The sequence below is a fragment of the Condylostylus longicornis genome, unplaced genomic scaffold (genome assembly GCF_029603195.1).
Source record: "Condylostylus longicornis isolate FDR11 unplaced genomic scaffold, ASM2960319v2 ptg000008l, whole genome shotgun sequence".
Taxonomy (NCBI): Eukaryota; Metazoa; Arthropoda; class Insecta; order Diptera; family Dolichopodidae; genus Condylostylus; species Condylostylus longicornis.
In genome coordinates, this window is record NW_026577977.1 from 392,769 (window position 1) to 418,556 (window position 25,788).

At 24.4% G+C, this 25,788-nt stretch overlaps 2 protein-coding genes and 1 long non-coding RNA gene across 3 annotated transcripts in view; 1 reads left to right on the forward strand and 2 right to left on the reverse strand.

The window, feature by feature from the left end:
• Nucleotides 1–964: 964 nt before the first annotated feature.
• The window catches only part of LOC129618505 (acetylcholine receptor subunit alpha-like 2), a 37,010-nt gene continuing 12,186 nt past the window's right edge, over nt 965–25,788 (forward strand). Inside the window, exons 1-5 of the mRNA XM_055533300.1 lie at nt 965–1,716; nt 20,573–20,617; nt 20,746–20,855; nt 22,885–23,065; nt 24,548–24,707. Of these exons, the coding sequence (XP_055389275.1) occupies nt 1,471–1,716; nt 20,573–20,617; nt 20,746–20,855; nt 22,885–23,065; nt 24,548–24,707 (742 nt within the window). The 5' untranslated portion in view covers nt 965–1,470. The remainder of the gene's footprint in view (nt 1,717–20,572; nt 20,618–20,745; nt 20,856–22,884; nt 23,066–24,547; nt 24,708–25,788) is intronic.
• Nucleotides 16,734–17,352, reverse strand: LOC129618507 (uncharacterized). The gene is made up of 3 exons (XR_008697807.1): nt 17,219–17,352; nt 17,038–17,157; nt 16,734–16,954 (listed from the first exon to the last, which is right to left on the reverse strand). It is a non-coding gene; the product is annotated as an uncharacterized LOC129618507 (long non-coding RNA).
• LOC129618506 (uncharacterized) lies at nt 18,348–19,240 on the reverse strand. The gene is made up of 4 exons (XM_055533302.1): nt 19,118–19,240; nt 18,939–19,035; nt 18,752–18,870; nt 18,348–18,638 (listed from the first exon to the last, which is right to left on the reverse strand). Exons 1-4 carry the CDS (start codon nt 19,124–19,126, stop codon nt 18,441–18,443), a joined length of 423 nt encoding a protein of 140 aa, XP_055389277.1. The 5' UTR covers nt 19,127–19,240; the 3' UTR covers nt 18,348–18,440.

A 25,788-nucleotide genomic window follows, 5' to 3' on the forward strand; every position in this document is an offset into this window, starting at 1 on the left:
CAACTCCTTAAATTGATGCTATAGGTTTTTTTTTTTATTTTACTTTTTCGAATACTATTTTTCGTATACGTATACTGTGATACTGTAATTGTTTCTGCTTTTACTACACCATATGCATGCGTACGTATTAAACAACACAAATTTGATACATTGAATGTGGAAAACAACTTTTTCATTGTAGTATTAGTTAAAAAATTTTTATGTAGGTATTCGGTTATTATGTTTTTGGTCAAATCAACTTGCAAAACAGAAAAAGAAAACCATAACAAGAACAAGAAAAAAATTGTTATTTAGCATCTCGAATACTATACTACAGGAAAATGTAAAACAAAAGGAAAACTTGTACAGAAAATTTTTTCTTAAAATATGTATAAAAAAAATAAAAGGAAACCCAGAATTCAGTTCTCAGTGAGATGTCACTGAAGTGCACAAAATTTGTAAATATACGTTGTTTATTTGTTGCTTTTTTTCTCGTTTTATTTTCCTAAATTGATTTTATATGTACAAAAACAAATTTTACGTCATTCCTATAATACGAAATTTTTATGGTTAAAAATAAATTGAAGTAAAAAAATAATTTAAGTAAATTTCATTAAAAACTTAATATTAAAATATGTGATTAAAAACTGATATTTTAAAATATTTTTCAATAAAAAATAATTTCCTGAAATAAAGAAAAATTTAATTGTTATTGCCAGTTTTATTTTTTTGTACCGAAATTTTACTAAAATTTCGCCGAATTTTATTAAGTATAACAAAATAATTTTTTTTTTTGGAAAATTGAATTTTTGAGTGTTGTGAATTTTTTATATAAAATTCTGTATAAAATTGAAAAATCAAATATATAAAAAAAAAAGAAAATTTTTTTTTTTTGAAAACTGTTTTACTTTCTAAAATTATAAACACTTATATATGTATGTATGTCATAGGCATATTAATAAAAAAATATTTTATATAGCTAGTTTTGTAATATTTGGCAATCAAAATTTTAATTTATATTGACAGTTTTTTGACATTAAAATTAACTTTTAAAACCTTCCAAACACAAAAAAGAAAAACATAAACGAAAATCTATATACATATTTTCAATTTTACATACACGTATACATACATACATATAAACAACAGGAAAATAAAGAATACTAAAAAAAAAAAAATACCAAAACATTGACTATCCTTTTTTATCACGTATACATACATCATGTACAATTCTGCTGTAACAGAATCTTTCATATTATACAAAAATAGTGTTATAAAATGAAATGTTAAAGAATAACGCAGAAACACCAACCAACAGTAAAAAAAAATTTGTATAAAGAAATTAAAATAAACTTTTATCATAAAATAATAATAACAATAATAAAAAAAATAAAAAGCATTTAAATTATATACTTATATACGTGTATAACAATTATATACAATACATTATAAGTAATAATATAGTATTTGTATAAAAGTATTTTAAAGTAAATGAGAATGTCAGAAAGAAGAAAGCTTTCAAAGTTCATCTTAAATTATGGTTGTTTTTATTCATATATATTATTTATATTTTATATTATATTTATTAAAATACAATGTGCTAATGGTAATCCGGATGCAAAACGATTATATGATGACTTATTAAGTAATTATAATCGTTTAATACGACCCGTTAGTAATAATACTGATACTGTTTTAGTTAAATTAGGTTTACGTTTATCACAATTAATTGATTTGGTAAGTATATATAATTTCAATTTTTATAAATATATAATTATATAACAATATGTATAACATTATCATATATATTTGCATACATACATATTATGTACATACATTCCATACCCCATACTTATAAGTTAAAGTATGTATATGCAAAACAATTACAATCACCAATAAAAAATACCCAATTTACGATACTATATTGAATAGTAAAATGGAAAAAAAAAAACAGGACTAAAAATAAAACGAAAGTAAAATGAAAAAATAAAAATCGACAGAAAAGCAACCACAATAGCACGTTAATTACTAGTTTTTACTTATTTTTTTCGTCCGGTTTTTTTTGTTCTTTTTGTTTTTATTTTTTCATGCCTTTTTAATGAATCAAAGCGCGTTGAATATTTTTTTATTGATTGATTGATTGACTGATGGTCAATAATATTGTGATAGTGATAATTCGATGAAATTAATTGATGAATTTTCTTGTTTTTTTTTTTTTTTTTGGTTTTTGCTCTCAGTTATTTTTTGGATATCTTTTTTGAAAAAAATATATGTATATTGAAAGGTACACGAATATTTATTTTAATTTTTTGCTTTTAACATTTTTGTAACTCTTTGTCCTTTTACGCATTATTGCCATAATGCTATTAGTTTTGTTGCAATCAACAATGTGAAAAACAGTAATTGTAAAGAAAATTAATATAAGAAAATGTTGAATTATAGTGTTACGCAGTTGAATGTGGCCCTTCTCTTTACATGTATAAACACATAATCAAATTATTATACTTGGCGTATAACACAATTAATTATTAAATGATAAGAAATATATAAGTTCTATTGAAAAGAATTGTGTTTAATTATTTTAAGAAAATGTTATACGTATAACAGATATATATATATAAGTTTTGTACATAATTCTGTAACTAGTAAAGTCAAAACGTGTTAAGATAACGAAAAATAATATTCTTATCTACTTGAAATTATTCTTATAATTATACAACAAATTTTTGCATATATTTAGGAGAAATATATAAAATTTAAATTCAGATCAGCTGTAAAACTATTCAGCAATTAAAATTATGTATTGCTAAATAAATATGTATTTTCGGATAAAGACATGGTTATGCTGATGACTGATCATAAATAAATTTAACTAGACTCAAATTACTTATTATTTGATGATAAGATTGCTGAATTATTATTAGGAATAAGTACAAAAATGAAAACTCAAATTTTGCTAATTTTAAAAAGCAATAATAAATCGAAAAAGAAGAGAATCAATATCGTAAACTATAAATTTAAAAAAAAAAAAAGAATGTTCATTCAGTAAATCGATATTCGAAGAAATTTTAAAATTTTGAATTCCCTTCGACTTCCTTAAAATATTACTTACCCTGCTCATGTAGTTTAACCCTTACTTTAAAATACATTTTTTTTTTTCAAAATATTTTGTTATTCTTATTTCTTCAGATTTCCCGCTAGTTACAAATTTTAGTTACAAATTTGCTGCATTTCCGAAAATGATTTTATCCTTTGATCTAATTAATTATAAATTCAAATTTAAATTCAATTTCACTCACGATTTTATCCAGCATGGTATGTTTTAAATAAAATGTGTATTGAATAAAAAATTAAAAAAATATTTCAATAAAAAAAATTAAAACAAATAACAAAATAAAATAAAAATATAAGATAAATTTTAAAACCTTATTTTTTTAATCCGTTTAAAATAATATTTAAATTAAAGCTAAATCAGATAAACTATTTTTCTATATCTCAATTGAAAAAAAAATGTATAATATTACAACAACATTACATATATTACATACATATACAAAATAAAGTTAATTAACCGAAATGTTTTTTTAAAAAAGTGTTATAAAAACTTTTCCCTTAATCATCTACATGCTTACATACACAAATTTTTCCAATATATATGCATTTACTCAGATATATAGTTCCTAGATACTATATCGTTACAAAGTAAAACCCTCATAATAATAAATTAATTATTTTTTTATTTGAAAAATATTTTCTTCCTGCAATTAGTTCTCACAATACGTTTATAATATTTTTAATGAATTTATTCTAAAAATAAAAACTTTTAGATTAATTATAAGAAATTTTAAATTATAGAGTGAATATATACAATGTTTTTTAGTTGAGACAGTAATTTTGTAGAAGTTACAATAGGGAAAATTTCAAACAAGTCTCATAAACCGAACAAAAACATTCTTTATTGATCTTAAACTCATATAATTCATAAAGAATTCTTTTCAATCGCAGGAGTTATAGGTAGCTGATGTGACACTTCCAAAACTTTAAGTACACTAATACAAAATTATATATTCTGAGTATAAAGAACTTAAAATAATCCATACATTTTAAAGAAACTGCCATACGTTATTAGTATAAATTGATTTATTAAAACTTTTACGCTTCTTAATTCCCTAGTTTTAGGAAATTGTTCTTTTCTATACGTACAAAATTTTTCCTATCTCATTAAAATTGGGTTAACCAATTCCAAAAACATATGTAGGTAATTTCAGTTAAATACTTTCTCTCCCACTGGTAAGGATTTTTGAATTTAATAAACAAAAATTTAAAAAGTTCAAACTTTCTTCAAAAATTAAAACGAAACAGAAATTTTAATTTTGTCAGTCAACATTAATTTCTAAGTCTGTTGTCTGTAAAATTTCAGTCAAAATTCCATATTTGAGTATAAGAAGTTACCCATAAAACATTGAAAATGCATTATTTTTTTTAACTTTAAACGCAATTAACTCAAAACAAGTTTTTTCAACTTAGCACAGTTTTCCTTAAAACCACAAAAAATTATCACGTTTTTAAACTAGAAGGAAGTATCTTATTATCCTTGAAGATAACTGTAATTGTTCCTTCCTTGCATATTGAAAAACATTAACTAAATTCATTTTTCTTTTTTTTTTCTCCTTTTTTTTTTAATTTCATTCTTTTCTTTTTTTTCCTACTTTTCGTTTCTCTGTTTAATGGAGCTTAAATATTTGTGTTCGTTTGTATGTATGCATATGATAATGTTGAAAAAAAAAACGAAGAGAAAAAAAAGCATAAAAAAAAAAACAAAAAATGAGTAAACGAAGAGCATCAAATGGAATATTTCTTCCTTGTCATGATTCTTGATGAAATCTAATATTGAAGAATTTTTCTCATATAATATTAAAATTTTCACAGCTAGAATTTTCTCTCCAGTTATTATATATTATATAGCTATGCATATCTCGAGAATATGAATATATAATATTATGAACGTGTATCATTTACATCTAGCGGAACCAACCATGAATACTTACAGTTGTTGTTGTTGTTTCTTTTACTCTTATTATATGAAATATTAGAATACACATATCTTTTTTTTTTGTTTTGTTCCCTTCATACCCAATTTTTTTGTTTTTTGTTCATGTAACTCGCAAGTGTAATATGGGAAAGTAATTTTACATGATAAAATATTCAAGTAAACAAAAAAAAAAAATTTTTTTAAAAAAAAAATAAAAAACAAAACCCGTTTTTTATTGTTATTTTTTGGTTTTTCGGGGAAAAAAAAAAGAAAAATAAAAATCGTAGGAAAATTTATTGCACGTCAAAAGCAACACTAAAAAATATTTAAAACAAAGAGAACTGAATGATGAATATGAGAATTATCCCGGTTAACAGTAGGTTTTTTTTTCAGTTTTTTTTTTTTTTTTAGGGGTTGACAAAATTAATATGGTGAAAATATTGGATTGTTACAGCTATATAGTTTATGCTCTTGTACGAGTGTCCTGAAATTTATGAAAGAGTTGTATTAAGAAAAAATTTTATCATTTGAATTTTGATTTTATAAAAACACTGAAAAAATTTAAGAAAATTGTTCAAAGTTTCTATTTTGCACCTCAATATTATATCGTTAGTCAAGTGAAAAATTAAAGTGCTTTATGAACTCTCACTATCATCGATTTAATTTTGTGTAATTGAAAAAAATCGATTCATTCACAAGTCGTGGAAAGACTTGGTTTCTTAGATTACAAAAATTATTTCAGAAATTTTGGTAACATTATAGATATGTTAATCGTAAAGTTTTTTTTTTTTTTTTTTTTTTTTTGTTTTTTTTTTCCCGAGAGGAAGGGTGAAAAATCTTGAAAGACACTGCCAGACGAAAAGCAGTAGTGTGGAACTTTAATCCACTAAAAAACACCCTCCGCAAAATAAACTATAAAACTAGTTGAAAACGACTAACCATTAATGTTGCTCTAACCTTTTTGATTATTTACAAGCTTTTGATCTGGCACAATAGCGTACTAAGTACTCATTGTTCCAGATAAAAAACTCTAAACTAACTCGAGAGGTCTCGTACGTTTAAGTCTCCTAACAAAGTTTTGATTGTCAACCAATCGAGCCGCCTCGATATTGACATGATTGGATAAACGCATTTTATGATTGGCTGCTTGCTTTTTAATTTCGTCTGTGATACTTAGGATCGTGAGATCCCTGTGTATATCGGCATTACGGACATACCAAGGGGCGTTTACAATGTCCCGTAATACTCTATTTTGAAATCTTTGTATAGATTGGATATGAGTCTGCCCAGCGCAGCCCCATAACTGAATACCGTAAGCCCAGACAGGCTTAAATATTTGATTATATATCAAAACTTTGTTGTATGTTGTCAATTTGGAACGCCTCCCCAAAAGCCATTCGAACTTTCAATATTCCTCCTCTAGTTGAGATCTCTTTTTCTTTATGTGCTCCTTCCATCTGAGCTTCGCGTCCAACGTCATTCCCAAATACTTCGCTGTGTTTGCGGACGGAATCAAGACGCCATTTATTCGAACCGAAAATGAATTGTCAACTTTCCTATTAGTGAAATTTACGTGTACTGATTTCAACTCGTTAAGTTTTATATTCCACTTTCTAGTCCATTTTGAGATCTCATCACTGGCCCTTTGCAATTTTTATGTAGATTCATTTTCATTTCGTAAAGTTGATAAAAAATTTGTGATACGTAATTCAATTAAAAAATATGTTGTATATCAAAATTAAAATAAAAATATTATTTTTTATAAAAGGAAAATCTCAAAAAATAATAAATAAAAATAAATAAAAAAATTTTGTGTTAAAATCAAAAATATATGGTCAAAAAGCAAAATCAAAAAAAAATTTAGGTATTAATTCCTTTCCAATTTTCAAAAAAATTAATTTTGGTCCTTTGAATAAGAATTCGATTGAATATGTGAATAACCTACAAATCTACCTAAAGGCATACAAGTATAAAATTCAATTATTTTATTTAAAGGAAATTTTCGCTATCTATTACATTCAGACTCACTATTATATTGAAAAAACCTGACCAATGGTGCAGCGGTTATGCCACCGGTTCTTTAAACGAAGTATCTCGGGTTCACATACTGGTCAGGTCACTATAATAATTATATTTAATATTATATATAGCTTAATATAAAATTTTATGAAATAAAATGCTTATACAAAAGTTATTACCCATATATCCATAATATTCTACATTACATACAAATAAAATAGAAAATAGTTAATATTAATAACCTTCAATATTTAATAAAAAAAACTACACTACGACAGGCCGGTCATCGTCTAGTTAACTCAATGACCTGTAAAACTGATACTTGACTAAAGTGAAAGGTCCTAATGCTCCCAAGAGGAGTAAGAAAGAAAAAATAAATTACATTGAAAAGCCATTCGTTTTAGTTTCTCAAATATTGCATTTGAAAACGCTTCTTTGTTTAGCGTTTTTTTAATGTTTATGGTCAACTCAATATCGGCCCGTTAATAAAATTAAAAGGTTATACAGTCATGAAACTAATGTTTTTTTTATATACAAAAAATTGCATCAATTCTTTTATAATTTATTTTCAATTTTTGAAAAATTAACAGCTTGTCAAAAAAAGGGAAGAGCTTTTTTCACTTTTATTCTATTAAAAATATTTTGCAATTTACGTTTTTTGTGTTTCATATAAAAAATATTTTAGGATTTAAATATAAACTCTTTAAAGATTTCCGGCTACACTTTACCACATCATATTTTTTATTTTTTTGACATAATAATATTAAAAGCCTTTGGACTTCATATATAAAATTGATGCTGATACACTAACGAAAAATTTTATTAAAAAAATATTTTTTTCTTTTTTTGCTGCTCAGATCAATTTTTTTATTTATTTATTACCGGCCGCATAGCATACACAGTTATAGTAAAGGAGAATATGTGATGGCACCAAATTTCTCATATCAAATTTTTGGCTGAAATGCGTTTCTTCATACTTGGAAAATTATTCTAAAATGCCAATGAATGATAGCGAGATGCCAGCAAAATAATGTTCTTCCGTGTATACAACAATTTCTGCTGAATCGACTTTGCGAAAATTTATATTTGAAATTGTTTTGGCTATGTTACGAATTGATTAACTTTTCTGATATATTAGATTACGGGAACTGGACGTTTACTACGGGCCAATTTCTTAGTATGCAAAGAAATAATAAAGAAATTTCCTCCAAATTTTATATTGTTAGAGTAATGAGCTAGTAAATTTTTTAGAATATAAGGACTCATAAACCAAATTATGACTGATTTTATTTGAACTGGTAAATTTTATGCAACATTTTAACAATGCAATCTTTTATATGCTGACCACATCCGTTTTTTTTTTCTGTTTTTGATATGTTAAAAGCAATGCTTTCAAATTTTTTTTGGAAAATAATAAATAAAATTTTAGGTGGAGGCATGGAAATTTCATTTATTTTTTAAAAATTAATCTTTTACCATACTGTGAACATACAAAATCGGAATACACCGAATTGGTTTTAAATAATGAATATAAAGAGGATGATGAAACCGTCAAATATTGCACAAATTGGGTTTTTATAATGTAATTTCATGGTGCTCTGCACCATTGAAATTCAATTCGAAATTTGCGTTTTCTATATGTTGCAAGAAATGAGCAATACATTTTCGAAAAGTTTATTATTTTGATCAAAAACAAGTAAATAACAAATAAATTTAGTGTAATAATTTATCAACAAATTGATCGAACTACTGAATGGAATATTTTATGAATATTGTAATGGATTCGAGCACGAAGACCTCAGCATTTCAAAAACCTTGGCAGCATTTAACCATCTACCAGTTAAAGCAGCCATCTTTGCAAAAGAAATTTATCCAAACCCTGATAAAAATTCCATTACTATTAATTAATCTTTCCATCAAGCCCTGATAAAAATTCCATTACTATTAATTAATCTTTCCATAAGCTTATAAGCTCAACCAAAATAAATAAAGGATCGGATACCAATTCCGCTGTTTTCCTTCCAAAAACAGATATGCGTAATAAGAACAAGGCAAAAAATTATTATAGGAAGATTTTCAAATAACGAAGTTAAACCAATAGTTTCAAGCCCATATTATTTTATTCGAAAAATAGCATTTTCAATTAAATTAATTAGATAATTACATAAAAAATATTTCTTTATTAATTAAATTATTTTCTTTATTTTCAAAATTCAATATTTATTTTTTATCTTAAAAGTGTAACCACTTTTGCAATTGAATAATTTTTGTAGATTCTTTAATTTTTTAATATTTACATAATTTATAAAATGAATTTTATAAAATTGTACAAAATATAAACTGCAAACCAAAATAAATTTAAACAACAAATACAAACGAAATAAAATAAATCTTTTTCACAAAAAAAAAAAAATAAAGCAATTCATACGAAAATTTTGGTTTTTTAAATCACAAAGTCAAAATAGTAAATATACTATTAACCGTCTATTTAAATTAACACACATTACACACTCACATGTACTTATCTAAATAAAAATGTCGTTATAACACTTATAGGCAGGCGTTAACACACCAAATATGAATTTTATACACTGTACTTAATGTTGTCATCATATGATAATAAACGTGACTTCAACAAAAAATTCAATTTTCTTCGTAAATTAAAATTTTCAAAAAATATCCTTGAATGCATTCACAATTCAAAATTAACAATCAAAAAGAGTAAAGCAAAAAAGTAAATATAAAGAAAAAAATATAAACTAAAAAAAAATTAAAAAAAAACAAAAAAAAAACTTGTTAAAGACAAGACAACAAAAACTGTATATGAGCGATAATTTCAAAAATGACTCTGTTTTTTTTTTCTTCCTCCTTCGTTCAGAACTATCTGCACACATGTATAAAACGTAACATACCTCTAAAATTATAAAGAAAAAAAAAACTTAAAAATACATTAGTGCTATAGGTACCTTTATCTCTTTTATAAAAATAAAATAGATCTTTAAATATCTCAGGCGAATTTACAGAGTGTTAAGGAATTAAAAGAGTAGTCTATGATAGTATTGCTGCAGAATAACTACAAAATTTAAGAATTTCGAAAGTTTTGTTAGAAAATTCTGGAATTCCAAAATTAATAATATAAAATATGTATTTTTTTTTCAAGTATTAAAAGAAGATTCGGATATTGTCCGGTCCCCAGCAGAAAAGAACTTCTTTTAATTTCAAAGCAGCTGAGTTATTAGATTAAAATCGCTGATGATTTCTAGATTTCTCTATGAATTTCAATAAAAAATTACAAAAGATTTTAAATTTGTATGAGTAGAGAAACATGGCACTGTAAAATGAAATTTGAAGCTCTGTTCATTTTCTGGAACCGGCTTAAAGACGTTGGTATCTGTAAAAGCATTTGTTATCTGACTCTTGCCCAACCCTATAATTCTCTTTTCATTGTGGAATATCATGTATGTCTCTTGTAAACATTACTGGCATAGTTTACTTTAGTACTCATATAAATCTAAACGTTCTGTAAAATAACACTATGAATAAAAAAAAAAACCAAAAAAAAAAATAAGAACAGAAAAAACGTATTTTTTTTTTTTATTATTGAAGAATGGTAAACGATATAATCGAAAAGTTAGTGGTGAAGTGCATTTATTGATTTTTAATGACTTTGAATAATTTATTTTGCAATTAAAGATTTTTTTAAATTGATTTTTTTTTTTTTACCTCTTTAAAAGCAATTTAAATTGATAATTGAATATTTGTACTCGTATAGTGCAGTAAAAAGGAAGTTTTATTTTTATTTTCTCATTTTAATGCAAGCAAGCAAAGTATTTTTAAATTAAATTTGATTTTTCTTTGTATTTATATTTGTAATGATTTTAAAAGTTTAAACATTCAATTTAATATCATTAAGATAATTAAATTAAAATATAGGCAATATTTTAGTAATTATAGAAATTTCTGTATAGTATAGGGAATTTTTTTAATTACGTCAGCAAATTTATTGTGTATGTATGCATTTATTTAAGTTAAAATCCTTAAAATTAGAACATTTCAAGCTCGGAATCAGTTTATAGTTTCCTATATGGAGAAAATTACAGTTTAAAATTAAGTATATTAGGTAATTAAATATATATTATTTTTTTACCTGAAAATGAAAAAGAAAGTGAGTAAACTTATTCTGGAGGCTAAGAATAAACATATCAACAATAGTGTAGAAAAAGCTGGAAATGACAGCCGAAAACTGTGGAACGTAATAAATTATACAATTAAAAATAATGATGATGAAATTAGCGACAGTATTTGTAATTTACTCAAACCAAATGGTGAATCAACTAATTCAGATACAGAAACCGCCAACTTATTAAATAAATATTTTAATGAAATTGGGGAAAAAATTTTAAATAATATCAGCACTAATAATATGCCGAATACAGTTCGAAATTCAATAAATCAAAGATCTGTATTTTTAGTACCGGTAACCGAAAATGAAATTGTTGAGATTACTTCAAATCTGAATAGGCATGCTGCACCAGGATCTGATGGAATAACAGTTAGCGACATTCAGCAATTAATACATATTATTAAAAAACCGTTATGTGATATGATAAATTTATGCCTCACTAACGGAATTTATCCTGAATGCTTGAAAAAGGCTGTAATTGTACCCATTCATAAAGGTGGAAAAAAAACGGACTGTGGTAATTATAGGCCAATATCTATACTAAATTCTATAAGTAAGATATATGAAAAGGCTATTAATAAACGAATCCGTAGCTTTGTTGAATCAACAATCGGCTTTGACAAAAATCAATATGGCTTCATAGAAGGAAGTGGAAGTGGTACTGACTCTGCTGTTTCGGTAACACTAGATCATGTATATGACGCTTTAGATGAAGGATATTACGTTGCGGGTGTTTTTATCGATTTAAGTAAAGCATTTGATGTGGTTAATCATAGCCGACTTCTAGAATTTCTTGAAGATTTGGGAATTAGAGGCACAGCAAATAGTTTATTCAGAAGTTACTTATCGAATAGAATGCATAGTGTGCGAATCAGAAACACGAAAAGCGCTGAATTACGTATAAACACGGGTGTACCACAAGGATCTCTATTGGGACCACTTCTGTATTTATTATATGTTATGAATCTTTCTAAATGTAACATGGAATCAAAGTACACAATATATGCTGACGACACAAACCTCATAGCAAAAGCAAAAACCTTGAGTGAATTAGAAAATATAGTAAATAAAGATATCACGGTCTATATGGATTGGCTCAGCGGCAATGGCCTTTGCATGAATGCTAAAAAAACGAATTATGTGGTATTTAAAAAACCAAAAAAAAAATATCATGAAATTACTATAAAAGCCGGGAATGATGTGATACAAAGAACGGAACATGTAAAATATCTGGGCATCTATATAGATGAAAATTTAAAATGGGATAAACATATTAAGCAGTTAAAAAAAAGTATTATTCCAATCACTATGGCAATTAAAAGAGCAGGTGGTGTTCCAGCTAAAGCAGCGAAATTAATATACAGCGGGCACATATTATCTAAAATTCGTTACAATATATGCAACTGGAGTATTTGTACTAAATTTCATATTAATCAAATGGGTGTAGTCATGAACAGAAGTTTAAAAACATTATATAATTCGAATCCAAGAATGGCCACTAAGGAACTATACATAAAAACAAATGAATTAGATATAAACCAGCTTATATATTTCGAGAAGTGCAAATATGTTTTCAAAATAACAAACAAAAAAATGAAAACATCGTTATTGATTCCAACAAGAGATACGGTACATAATTATAATACTGGGCAGAGAAGGCATCTCATGGTACCGAAAGCATGTACATCGATGAAGTTGAAAGGCCTAAAATGCAGTGCAATAAGAATATTTAATACATTACCGGATGACATCAAGAATTGTAAAGGAGTAAATGAATTCAAAACTAAATTAAGAAGATATATAAAAAATTTTAGAAAATAAAAACCAATTTGGATTTTTTATAAAAAATTAGTTTGTAAGATTAATTTTAGTTTTAATTTCTTATACACAATTTTATATGAATTGTCTGAAATTAAATAATAAATAAATAAATAAATAAATTTTTTAAAATTAAAGCATTTCAATTGATTAATTGACGATGTACTCTAGCAAATAAATTTCTGTAACATTTTTATGTTAATAATATGAAATGGTACGGTTCTCATGTGGTATCTTCATATATTTTCTCTCATCGAATAATACATTATCTTATTTTACAATAATACATTATTTTCAATAACCTTAGATAATTAAAGAATTTTGCATTCATGTATAAATTGAATTAAAACTTGGAGCTATCACATTGTTCGCCTAACTCATGTATATAATTTATACATATTAAATAAATATATTGGAATATCATTTAAATTTTATTATGTGACTGACAATATGCGATTTATTATGAGAAAATAAAATTTACTATGCAGTATTTCAAATCTCTAAAAGAAATACAAAAACACTTTCATCCCAAAACCTTTCAAATACCAATACAAACATAAATTCTACATAATATACGAGTATATGAATATAAAACTTGTAACATATACAAAAATATTGCATATAGTGTCTTATTTTAATGGTTAAGGAACTTTATAATTATTCAAATCTAAAAATATTAACATAACAGCATTAACGTCGACAAGAGATATTTAGTATAATTATATTTCACTTTATCGCATTTTTAAAAGTCTAGTCTTCAAATGTAATTATATTTTCCAAGTTGAATAAAATGCAAAAAGCAAAGAAAAAAAAAAAAAGAAACCATACAATTATCATATTTTCTTTGTAATAATTTTTTTTTTTTTTTGCTCTTATATACCTTTATCACAAATTGCTTTTAACAGCCTCTATATATTTCCTCTATTCTTCTTCGTCGCGTTTCTATATTATAAAATAATGGAATGAAAAATTAGATTGACGCAAACTACAAAGATAAAGAAAATATTGCAGGAATATAAAAATATTCATTAAAGAATTTTAGTTATGCATACATAGATGAAATATTTTATAATTTTTATATTCAATTTCATATATATTATACATAAGGGCATATACCCATAGTTTGAACTTATAAGGGAATATTCACTTAAGAATAAAATTTAATAAAATGAAAGAAAAATGCTGAAAAGTAGACGTTTTTTCCTATATAAAATATTATTTTTTAAATTAAATTTTAAAGTTTCATATCTTCATGATTACATAAAACAGGGTCATTATTAAAACATTATTCTTGAAAATATCTCTTCATATTAAATATTAATACTAATACTTAATATAATTCAATAATTCCGCATTTCAAAATATAAAAATTGTTTTGTAAATTGGGATGAACATTATTGTGATGAATATTTAAAAAAAAATTGCATAAATTAAGGCGAAATACTATCATAATACATATTATAAATTTACGTACATACCTATTATTACCGACCGCATTGTATACAATAAGGGAGGTTATGTGATAGCAACAAATTTTGCATACCGAGTTTTCGGCGAAACTCACTTCTCCGTAGTAGGGAAGCGTAAATAAACTATTTTCAGTAAAATTATCGATTTACCTCTCTGATTTTGATGAAATTTTATGTCTGAATTTATTTTGGCTACGTTACGAATTTATCAGCGACACGCAATATTAACTCACTCTTTTAGACGAACTAATTTTCTCTACCTAATTAAAATCTAAAACCATGTTGGCTATTCATCATTTGCCGCATTTTTTTTTTGAAAAGTATACAGAGAGGGTTATTCTACAGCGGGAAACTAATCCGCAACAAACGATGCGGATTTTTTTAATTAATACTTTTAGTAAATTTTTGAGATAAAAGTGATTAACTCAAAAATAAAGTATTTTATCTCAATTTTTTTTAAAATTCATTCATCACTTTTATAATTATTAGAATAAATATAACTTTTTATCCTTTTCATAAACATATACACGTATATATGGTTAAAAAAGAAGCAAAGAAATCAATCAAATTATCAATGCATTTATAATACCTATTATGTGGAAAATAATGAACATTTATTAGACATAGATTTCATCCACAAAAGAAAATAAAATCTGAACAGTATGCAAATCGATTATCCTTATCAAATGTTCATTCTTTTACTTTTTTTCAATATTTCTTTTGTTAATTGTTTTTTTTTGGTTCCTTTTGTTCCACTACATATATCTCGTTACTAGATTTCAAGTAGTTGACATTGTTATAAAAATATATCAAAGTGAATACATTTTAGGATAATAGTGTTAAAATATTATGTATAGGATGCATTTTTCGAAAGTTTACTTTGTCTATGATGAATTCATATAAAATATGTGTTGCTCTTTTGTGTGTGTGTGTATTGCATATAGTAAATCAAATTATTCAATTTGTATTGTTTTTTTTTACAGATTTTCAAATGTAATATACATAGTGCAAAATCAACAAAATTAAAAAATGCAAAAAAAATAAAAATTTTCAATAATAATAAATATCAAAGATTTTGTCATTTGCATTATACATATACACATACTAATAACAAGATTGCATGTATAAGTGACAATATTTTATATAAAGTGCTTGCATATTAGAATGAAAACGATAGGATGAGAGAATTTTCAATTTACTTTCTGTATGTACGAAGATTTGTGAAAATTTTTTACAAAAATTTATTTTTTCATTGTGATAGAAAAAGGATCACCATATATATTCTATATATATGTATATATGGTGGTGTTAAAGAAAAAAGGGATTTTAATTTAATATCGATTTCATTTTATTTAAATTTAATTAAATTTTCTCTTCAAAAAAATGAAACAGAGAAAATTAAAATCTTTTGAATTTGATATTTTAATAATTAATTTTTTTATACATATTAATTCATTCATAATAATTATTCAAAATAAAAATAAAGAAAATAAAAGAAATTAATTTTAATTCATTCGAATTATTTTAATTAATATATTCAAATTTTAATATTGGAAAACAATAAATTTGCATAAAATCGTTGATTTTCAAAATATAAAGTTGTTTTGTTATCTCAATACAATTTGCCACCCCCCTTACTGCATAAATTTCTAATATATTAATTTAAGAGATTATACAGCCAATAGGGGCGATTATAAGATATTTGTTTTCTTTTTAAAGAAATATTCTCTTACATTTTTTCGAAATTATTCGAATTCGTAGACCCGAATATTCGGCAATACGAATTATAAATTGAAAAGAAGGGGTAGATTTCACATATAAATCCCTTTTAGATTTCACAAATAAATCCAGCATGCGTGGATGTAATCACTTTTATCTTACGAAACTCCACTTTTAATAATATTTGAAAAATTTAATATATTTTTTGTACATTTTTTATGTAATTTGGCTTTATTCAGTTAATCTAAAGAATTTTTCATTTAATACTGAAATATTGTAGTTTTATGAGTTAGAATATACTTTGACTAAATAGAGTCGAGGTAATTTTACAAAATGTTATTTGATTCGTTCCTGGATATATTCTTTTGAAATGATTATTGAACTTGTGTTATAATAAAAATATATTTTTATTATAGTAATAAATCAAATTTTATGTAATACGTTGTTATACACAGTCATACACAGTTTACTTTTAAATACACAATATTATCACAATTAGGGCAATGTAGCAATATTTAATAGAACAATAATAATATATATATTTTTAATACATTTTAAAAATTATACATAAATATTTTTGATAAGTTTAACAATTAAAAAGTACTTTAACTTGAATTAGATATTTTTCAAAATTACAAAATATGATTACAAAGATCCAAGAGTTGAATTATTTCTGAGGGCAATTAAATAATCTTTCAATATTTCCTCTATTAAAGTTTCAAGTACAATTTGTTGCTAAAACAAAAAAAAAATAAAAAATTAACAAAATTTTCCCAATTTGTTTTTCGTTAAATAAAGCAACGAAAAAAATAATTTACCTGATCAGTTGGTACTTGTTGCTCAATTAGATTCGAAATCGCACCAAGTGAGTTTCCTAAATTAAAAGGTAAAGCTGAAAGGCCCATAACAGCCACTATTACCAAGAATAATGCTCTTAACTGAAACAAATTTTAAAAGCATGAGAAATAATCGTTTTAAATCAAATTACAAAATAATTACGAAAATCATTTTTGTGAGTAATGTGCCGCCAGTTAACTAAGCTCAACATTAACTAAAAATTTTTTTAAATAAACAACCTTATTTTATATCTTGTCACTTAATTCTATTTGAGTTATATCGACTTCTAAAGTAAATATTTAAGTGCTGGTTAAGTGTAATTTGAATGACAACGGGATTGTTTTTTATTGTGTAATTTGAAAAAAAACTTTATAGCTAATTAAATAAGCAGTGCATCTGTTTTGGGAAACAATTTTTTTAATTCTATCAAATTTTAATTATGCATTAAATTAACTTAGCTTTATTGAAATAAACTATTATGCAATGAAATTTTCATTATTTTATAATTAAGTAAAATTTGCAGTCAGTATAGTTATGAAACTATAACAGGTGTTACAAATAAGTTATACTCGAACCAGTGACTTAACGCTTTGTAGGGGGATGCTGTATTAACTGAACGGCAGAGGTCAATATAATTGTAGTTATTATTATGGCGCGTTCAATTTGAATAGGTATCAACATTTCAAACCTCTCACTCAGGTCTTTTAAAGATAATATTACTCTCTTTCTCTCAGACGCCATTTCGAAGTTTTTAATTTTTAAATAAAAAACACATGCATAGCCAAATTTTTAAAATGTCGCACTATATAGTTCCTTGTCTTCCATCTAAAAAGATTTTTTTCTTGTTTTTTCACTCCTGGGAGAGGCGTAGGGCTAGTGCATGATATCATAGATAGTAATGCCCCAGTTTCAATGCGCTATAGAGTTTTTAACTAAGTAGGTTTAGCCTGGCGTAGTGTTTTCTTTGTATTAAATTTTTAAGCTTATTAATATTTATTGTTTATTTTTCTTCGTTTTTTAATATTGAATTAATTATGAATATATGAATATTTAAGCTATAATATTGAATATAATTTTTATAGTGACCTGACCAGGGTTTGAACCCGAGGCCCGTCGGTTAAAGTACCGGTGCCATAATAACTTCACCAATGGTCAGGCAATCCAAAAAGTTAATTTTACCAAAATTTGAATCAGATTTTAATTTTGCTGGATTTAGTCTTTTTTTATATAGTAAACTTTAACCTTGATTCTTTTACTCTTTTACTTTAATGCAAAACACTAGTCTCCATAATTTGATTTTTAATAAGAATTTTTTATCTCAGAATACTTTATTTATAATAACAACTCATTTTCCTGACATATTTTACAAAACTATATTATGTGTTTATCTGCCATAATAATAGGGATAACCATAATAACCATAATATGGATAACCGTAACCATAACCGTAACAAGAAGCAAGTTGTGCCAATTCTTCAAATGGAGTAGAATTTATTTTATCATCATCACTCTTCAAAATATCAATTTGATTTGCATTATTATCAAAAGTGTCCCCTAAATTATTTGGTCCAAGTAAAGCTTCCTGTAATAATAGAAAAGGATATCAATTAAATTTAATATATAAACAGAACTTTAAATTTAACAGACAGAACTTTAAATTTAATTGAATTTAATAATTTTATAATTTTTACTTACTAGTTGATCAATTATTGTGGAGTCGATATCAGATTCAGTGTTTTGATTCAATTGATTTTCAAAATTAGTGACTACATTTTCTGATTCACTTGAAATTTGATTCGAAAATGGTTGTTCAGCTAAAAAATAATTACAATTAAAATTTTTAACAAAATATTAAAACTCACTTTAACACTTTATTCCTTACAATTAACTGCATTATTCAACAGAGTAGAATTTTGTATTTGTGTTGGCAATGCTGCCAGTCTTGCGATGGTAAACACCAATAATATTGCTGTTTTAATCTAGAATATACAAGGCACAAAAGAAAATACCTAGTTTATATGCTTTTCTTTTAGAATTTTTAAAAACAAAAAAATTTTTTACCAATATCATAGTAAAATTACAACTTTTAACTTTTACAAACTGAACTCCTTGAAATTCTTTTAAATTCTTTCAAAACCTTTTATACTAAAACTCATAGTGTACTAAACAATTATCAAAATTAACGAGCCAGAACGCATGTTAATTATTAAATTACAAATTTAAATAGAGACAAAAAGTCAGACAAATAGTCAGTGTAAATAAAGGTTAATACTATTTGCTAATTAGTTTTAGCAAGTATCGCATAACAATCATCTACAATTCTTAATATTGTTAGTATATTGTGAAATTATGAATTAATTTTTGAAAAAATTAAATAGAAATTTTCATAAAATTAAAATCATAAATATGACCCATAACACAAGGTCGTCAACACGAATATTGTCTAATGCTCTTAAAACGTTTAGAATATTTATTATGTAAGCAGGATTAAAACTCACACTATTACACTAAAAATAAAATATTTAATCTTCAACATTTTAAATAAGTATTAGATTTACTTAATGACTTGATTTTATTCGAATTACAATAAATTAAGAATCGTTTTTAAATTTAAAAAAATTACACTTTTTTCAAAAGAATTTCATTGGAATATTTTTGTGACTCTCATACAAATGTCATCACCTTATCTTTAATCTACTCAAATATTCAATGGAAATATTTCAAATATTATTTGAAAAAAAAAAATTTTTTTTGCATGTAAAGGTGAATGTAAATTTATTTGCTTTATAGAATATTGCAAAATAACAAGAAAATTTAGCTGCCTTATAATGCACATAGTAAAAATACTCAGATAATGCAGTGAATAATTACACAATGTTTTCTATGACTATGTAAACACAAATGTATTCTCTTACAATTTTTTAGTACATTTTTTTTAAAAGAAAGCATGTACCAGTTGTGCAAACATAGACTAAAATTCTAAATGCATTTTTTGTCTGCTTTTTACACTTCACTTATTAACAGAACGATTATCTCCAGAGAAAATCTAACATATTTAAACAAAAAATATTATAAATTAAAGCTGATTATTTTGAATATTGAAATTGTAGCCAATTTCAATGTATTTATAGTGTAATAGATAACAAGTTGAATCCGGTTTAATGCAATTAAACTGCTTATATATTTTATAATTTCCTGAAACACAAATTGTAATATTATTCACTTATCATATTAAAAAGCAGTGAAAATTCTTTGGAAGTACACGCAGTTTATGAGCTGTAGTGCTTCATATTTGGTTAATATACAAATATACAATAATGAACAAATCTATCAAATTGTTATAAATCAATAAGCAAAATAGTGCTAAAAAAATATATATCTGAAATACTGATTATAAAATTAAATAAGTACTGACCCTTAAATATAATTTTAATAAATAATAAAATTAATTCACATTTTCTTTATGTATATACTACAATAATATAGTTACATTAATATTTTTCATTTATATTTCAGAATTTAAAAGATCAAATTTTGACTACTAACGTTTGGTTAGAACATGTAAGTAAAAATTTACCATATTACTTTTAATGTATTCTACTTAAGAATATAGTATACCATTATGACGTCATTGTAATTTTATAGAATTAAACCGTAAAGTTTTTTTTTTTAATTTAATATTATATTAGGAATGGCAAGATCACAAATTTAAATGGGATCCATCGGAATATGGTGGTGTTACAGAATTATATGTACCGTCTGAACATATTTGGTTACCAGACATTGTATTATATAACAAGTAAGTGAGTTTTTAATTAATAATTTAAAAATTTTACATTGATTTTTTTTAAATTATAAAATTTGATTAAAATTTCTGGATTTAAGAAAAAAAGCACAAATTAAAAATCATTTTCGAAGTCAATTTATCCATTTTCTCTTCCCTAAAAAACGTTTAAGTTTATTGTTTTTCAATGATTCAATGTGCTCGAAATTTTTTCAAAAATTTTAACAACTCTTTCTTTCATTTTTAAAATGACATTGATTTTTTGTTATCTATATATTGAAAGATTATAATATTTTATTAAACTCAGACAACAAATCACGGCCCTATTCCGTATTAATTTTGTCTCTTTATAAAACCTTTCTAGAAGGTAGCATCATTCACACATTCCACTTTTGTATAAAATTTGTAAAATTTTGCAAAATTTTGTCAAGAAAATTAAGAAATCCTTGTTTTTCAACATAATTGTTTTCTTGTAGGTCCCCTTGTTTGCATACACAAAATTATTTAGAATAGATGAAAAATAACAAAAAATTTAATTTTATTTTAAAAAAATTTTTAAATTATTTAAATTGAATAAAAAATTAAAAAATTGAAAATATCTGCATATTAAAAGACCGAAAAATAGAAAAAACGGCCAACAAAATAATTTTCCAAAAAAAAAAAAAGAAATATAATTATTTTATCAAAATAAATAAAAGCAGAAACACCAGAGCAGAACAAGAAAAACATAAAATTTAGGCATTTCTTTGTAAAAGAAAATTTATTTTCCTTTTTCTTTTTTTTGCATTTATTTAAAGAATTTTTATGAAAATTCTTTATAATTTTTTCATAAATTTTTTTTTTATTCTGTCTTTTTTTCTCTGTTCTTCATTCATAATCCAAACCACAATCTGAAAATGGCAGGTAATTTAAAAAAAAAAGGAAAATATTCCTGAAATATGCAATTTTTCTTGTACACATTTTCATTATTCCCGTGTATGTTTTGACTCTCACTTATTTTTCTAAGTATTTTTCCTCTTTGATGCTACCAACTGTGAGCATTCATTTCTATTAAAATGTTTTTCTTTTTTGTTTGTGTAAATATTTTATGTTTTCTTCTCTTTTTTTATTCTCTCTTTCTACACATATAGATTAAGTGGATAAATTTTTCTTTTATATTATGTACAATATTTTTCTTAATTTACTATCAATGATTTGTATCTTGAACATAAAATGAAAATATTTTTCGGAAGAAATTTTTTGGTTTTTCTTACAAGAGATATTTTTTATGCTCTTGTACTTCTCTTACAAAAAAAAAACAAAAATTATCACAAAATAGCCACGTTAATTTTCAGTATCAAGAATGTGTATGTAAATATATTAATATGAACGAATATAGATAAATAAATAAAATGACAATAAGTACAGAGTGTCAACTTATGATATCCGTATAGTAAATGCAAGTAGGATTTGTAAAATATATGACAATGTACACTAAAAATAACATGCCGAGCTTTTAGTGGAAAATCGCTTCTCCTTAGCAGGGCAGCGTGAATATACTATCTTTAGAAGGATGTTTATCGGTCTTTTGGTTTGTCCGTTTGTCTGTGTGTCAGCCTGGCTGTGCGAATCAGTATTTTAAATTCGGCTGCCTCGATTTCACGTTTTTCTTCTATTTTCAAGAAAACTGCTGTAGCAGTTTGCTGTTTTTTCTTTTAATGAACTTTACTAAGGTATCGAAATTTTTTATTGGTTTCCACCATTTTTTTTTTCCCCCAAATAAACTAGTCGGTGAAGATATGAAATTGTCGTAACACTCTATAATAAATATTTTTCTATATAACTAGATAATAAACATAAAATAACCAAAATATATAAGTACATAAATTATATTTAGGTTTGACTTATTCAAAAAACACAAATAAATCCAAAATTTATACGAATTTTGTTATATAGTCAATCAAAATATCTATATATGAGGACATTATTAATTTATAAATATTTATACAATTACATTGTATTTTATTTTAATTTTTTTTTACCAAAAATATTATTTAATTTGTAGTGCTGATGGCGAATATGTTGTTACCACATTAACCAAAGCAATTTTACATTATACGGGTAAAGTTGTATGGACACCACCTGCAATTTTCAAATCATCATGTGAAATTGATGTACGATATTTTCCATTTGATCAACAAACATGTTTTATGAAATTTGGCTCTTGGACATATGATGGAGATCAGGTATATAAATACATGTATATATTTGATATTTAACAATTGTATATACAAAATAAATATAATTCAATAATGAGTATATATTTGATTATACATAACATAAACATATACCTATGAATGTAAGCATAATAAATGTAAACATATTTGCCGTTTGGTGTATAACCTCAATCAACATTTTTCTTATTTATTCAATAAAATTTTTTATGTTTAATTTTAGTTGTAAATCAAAAAACCAACAGTCATAGATAATTAAATTTGAGACAGATAAGTTTAAATTTCATTGTCATGCACCTGTAGGAAAATCTAAAGCCTACAGTTTTTTACGAAATATTTATTTCCATTCAGAAATTGTTTATTTCTAACTAAATTAGTTAAATATTTAGTTCTAGTATTTCTGGTTAAATCTTAAAATAATCAATGTTTATCCGAGACGTATGCAAAATTACCTGGAAATAATGAGAGATTATTTAAACCTCTAAAAGGGTATAAAATTTTCGAAGGAAATGTGCATTTTAAATGATATATGAGGGGCTCAGAAGCAGAGTGGCGTAAACCACAATGTGGATTATGCCACTTTGCTTTTGAAAAATCACAAAATTTTTACAAAATCAGAAAATTTTTACAAAACCAAAAGTACGTTTGTGAAAAATAAATAGGAAAAAAGCTATTTCGAAACTGGAAATTAACATTACTGATTTTAGAAGATGTACATAACCGATTGCAGGAAAAAAAAAAATTTTTTTTTATTTGTGGCTTACGCCACTCTGCTTCTGAGGCCCTTATATATGAAATGTTATAAACATTTCATGTATAAATCAGAATTCCATAACAATTATTAAAAGAAACTTTCACATTTTCACAAGCGCCTCATAATGTTACATTTTTGGAGAACAGAAAAAAAATCACATTTTCTAAGAATATAATATTGGTTTTACTTAAGAGAATTAAATCATTTTTAACTTATTCCAGTAAATATTCAGAAAATATTAAAATTATTACCGTAAGGCAATCACATTTTACAAGTTTTAAATTTAAAGAAAAAATTATGCTAGCTACCTTTATATTTACACATGCTAACAACCTTTACACATACGTTTTTAATTTGTTTTATGAAACACAATTCAACTAAATACACTATAGCATTAAGCGAAACCACACAATAAATAAAATCCGTACAGCAATACGTTCTATTTGATGTACGAGTAGAACTTACCAAAATAATATGTGGAATTTTTGATTAAATTCCTTTTTAAAACCAAATTAAAGAAAACACTAATTAATATTTTTAACAACATTATATGTGAATATGCCGCGAATTTAACCCAAAAAATTAAATATGTATACATGTATTTTATAAATATATAATGTGAAAAACTACAATTACATATCCAAAAAAAAAAATGAATCGATTACATAAATAATTGTGGTGGAAATAAATTACTGAATAATGTTTTTCCTTGTTATTTTTTTTTTTTTATATTACACCAGATCGATTTAAAGCACATCAATCAAAAGAATGATAAAGATAATAAAGTTGAAATTGGTATTGACTTACGTGAATATTATCCTAGTGTTGAATGGGATATATTAGGTGTTCCAGCTGAAAGACATGAAAAATATTATCCATGTTGTGCAGAACCATATCCAGGTAAGTAATTTAAAAAATTTTTAAATTAAAATTTCCGAAAATGTAAACAAAAAAAAAGGAAATTTTTCTTTTGTTATTTTGATTATTTTTTTTTTCCTTTATTTTTTTAATAAAAAAATTTTCTAAGTCAAAATATTTTCATATCAATAATTCCTTTAGAAAAATTAATATTTACTTCAGATGCGACAATATATTATATGGTATGAACATGTATGGGGTAGAAAATATATGGTAAATCCAAAAAAAAAATTCTAGTTTATGAATATTTTTCACGATTTTAATAAAATTAGATTAAGATCATTGGTTCTCATAATATTCATCTAAAATCCTTAAAACGTATAACATGGCTAAGCTAAATAAATACCTTTAAAATTTTCAAAATTATTTTTATAAAAAACAAATTATTGTGTATAATATTTATTCGAAACAGTATAATTATTTTTTTTCTGAACTATTGAGATAATGATAATGCTAGTAAGACAACGTGTGTTTAAGAACTCATGAGAATATCTTGGAATAAAATGGCTAAGCTAAACAAATTCATGTAGAATAAAAAATTTTTAATTGCAATCTATAATTTCTATATCTTCTAGAGTACATAAACAGAACAATTACCACAATTATATTTTTAAACTCAAATAATTCGTACATTTGGTAAGACTAAAATCAATTTTTGAAATGAAATTAATTCTTCTCCAACATCTTTCCAAAATCATAGCACTGATTAAATTTAAGAGTTAATTTACTGATATGGGGTTCATTCATAGTACAAAGAGGCTCATTCATAGTAGAATATGAAATCAATTTGGAATAAATTTGACTAAATTAAATTCTAAATACTACTGATATTAGTGATTCAAATCATTCCTCTTAGTTTCTAAATTAATTCTAACTCTGGTTGCAAAATACCAAATTACTTTCAACATTTTTAAATTGCCCAAAATATGAAAAACATATAAGATTATTTCTTATAAGAATATTAAAAAAAAACACACACACACATACTCAACACAAATAAAATTTTTTGATTAACTTATTTAATTATTTTACAAGAAAATGAATCGTTCATCATATTTTTTAA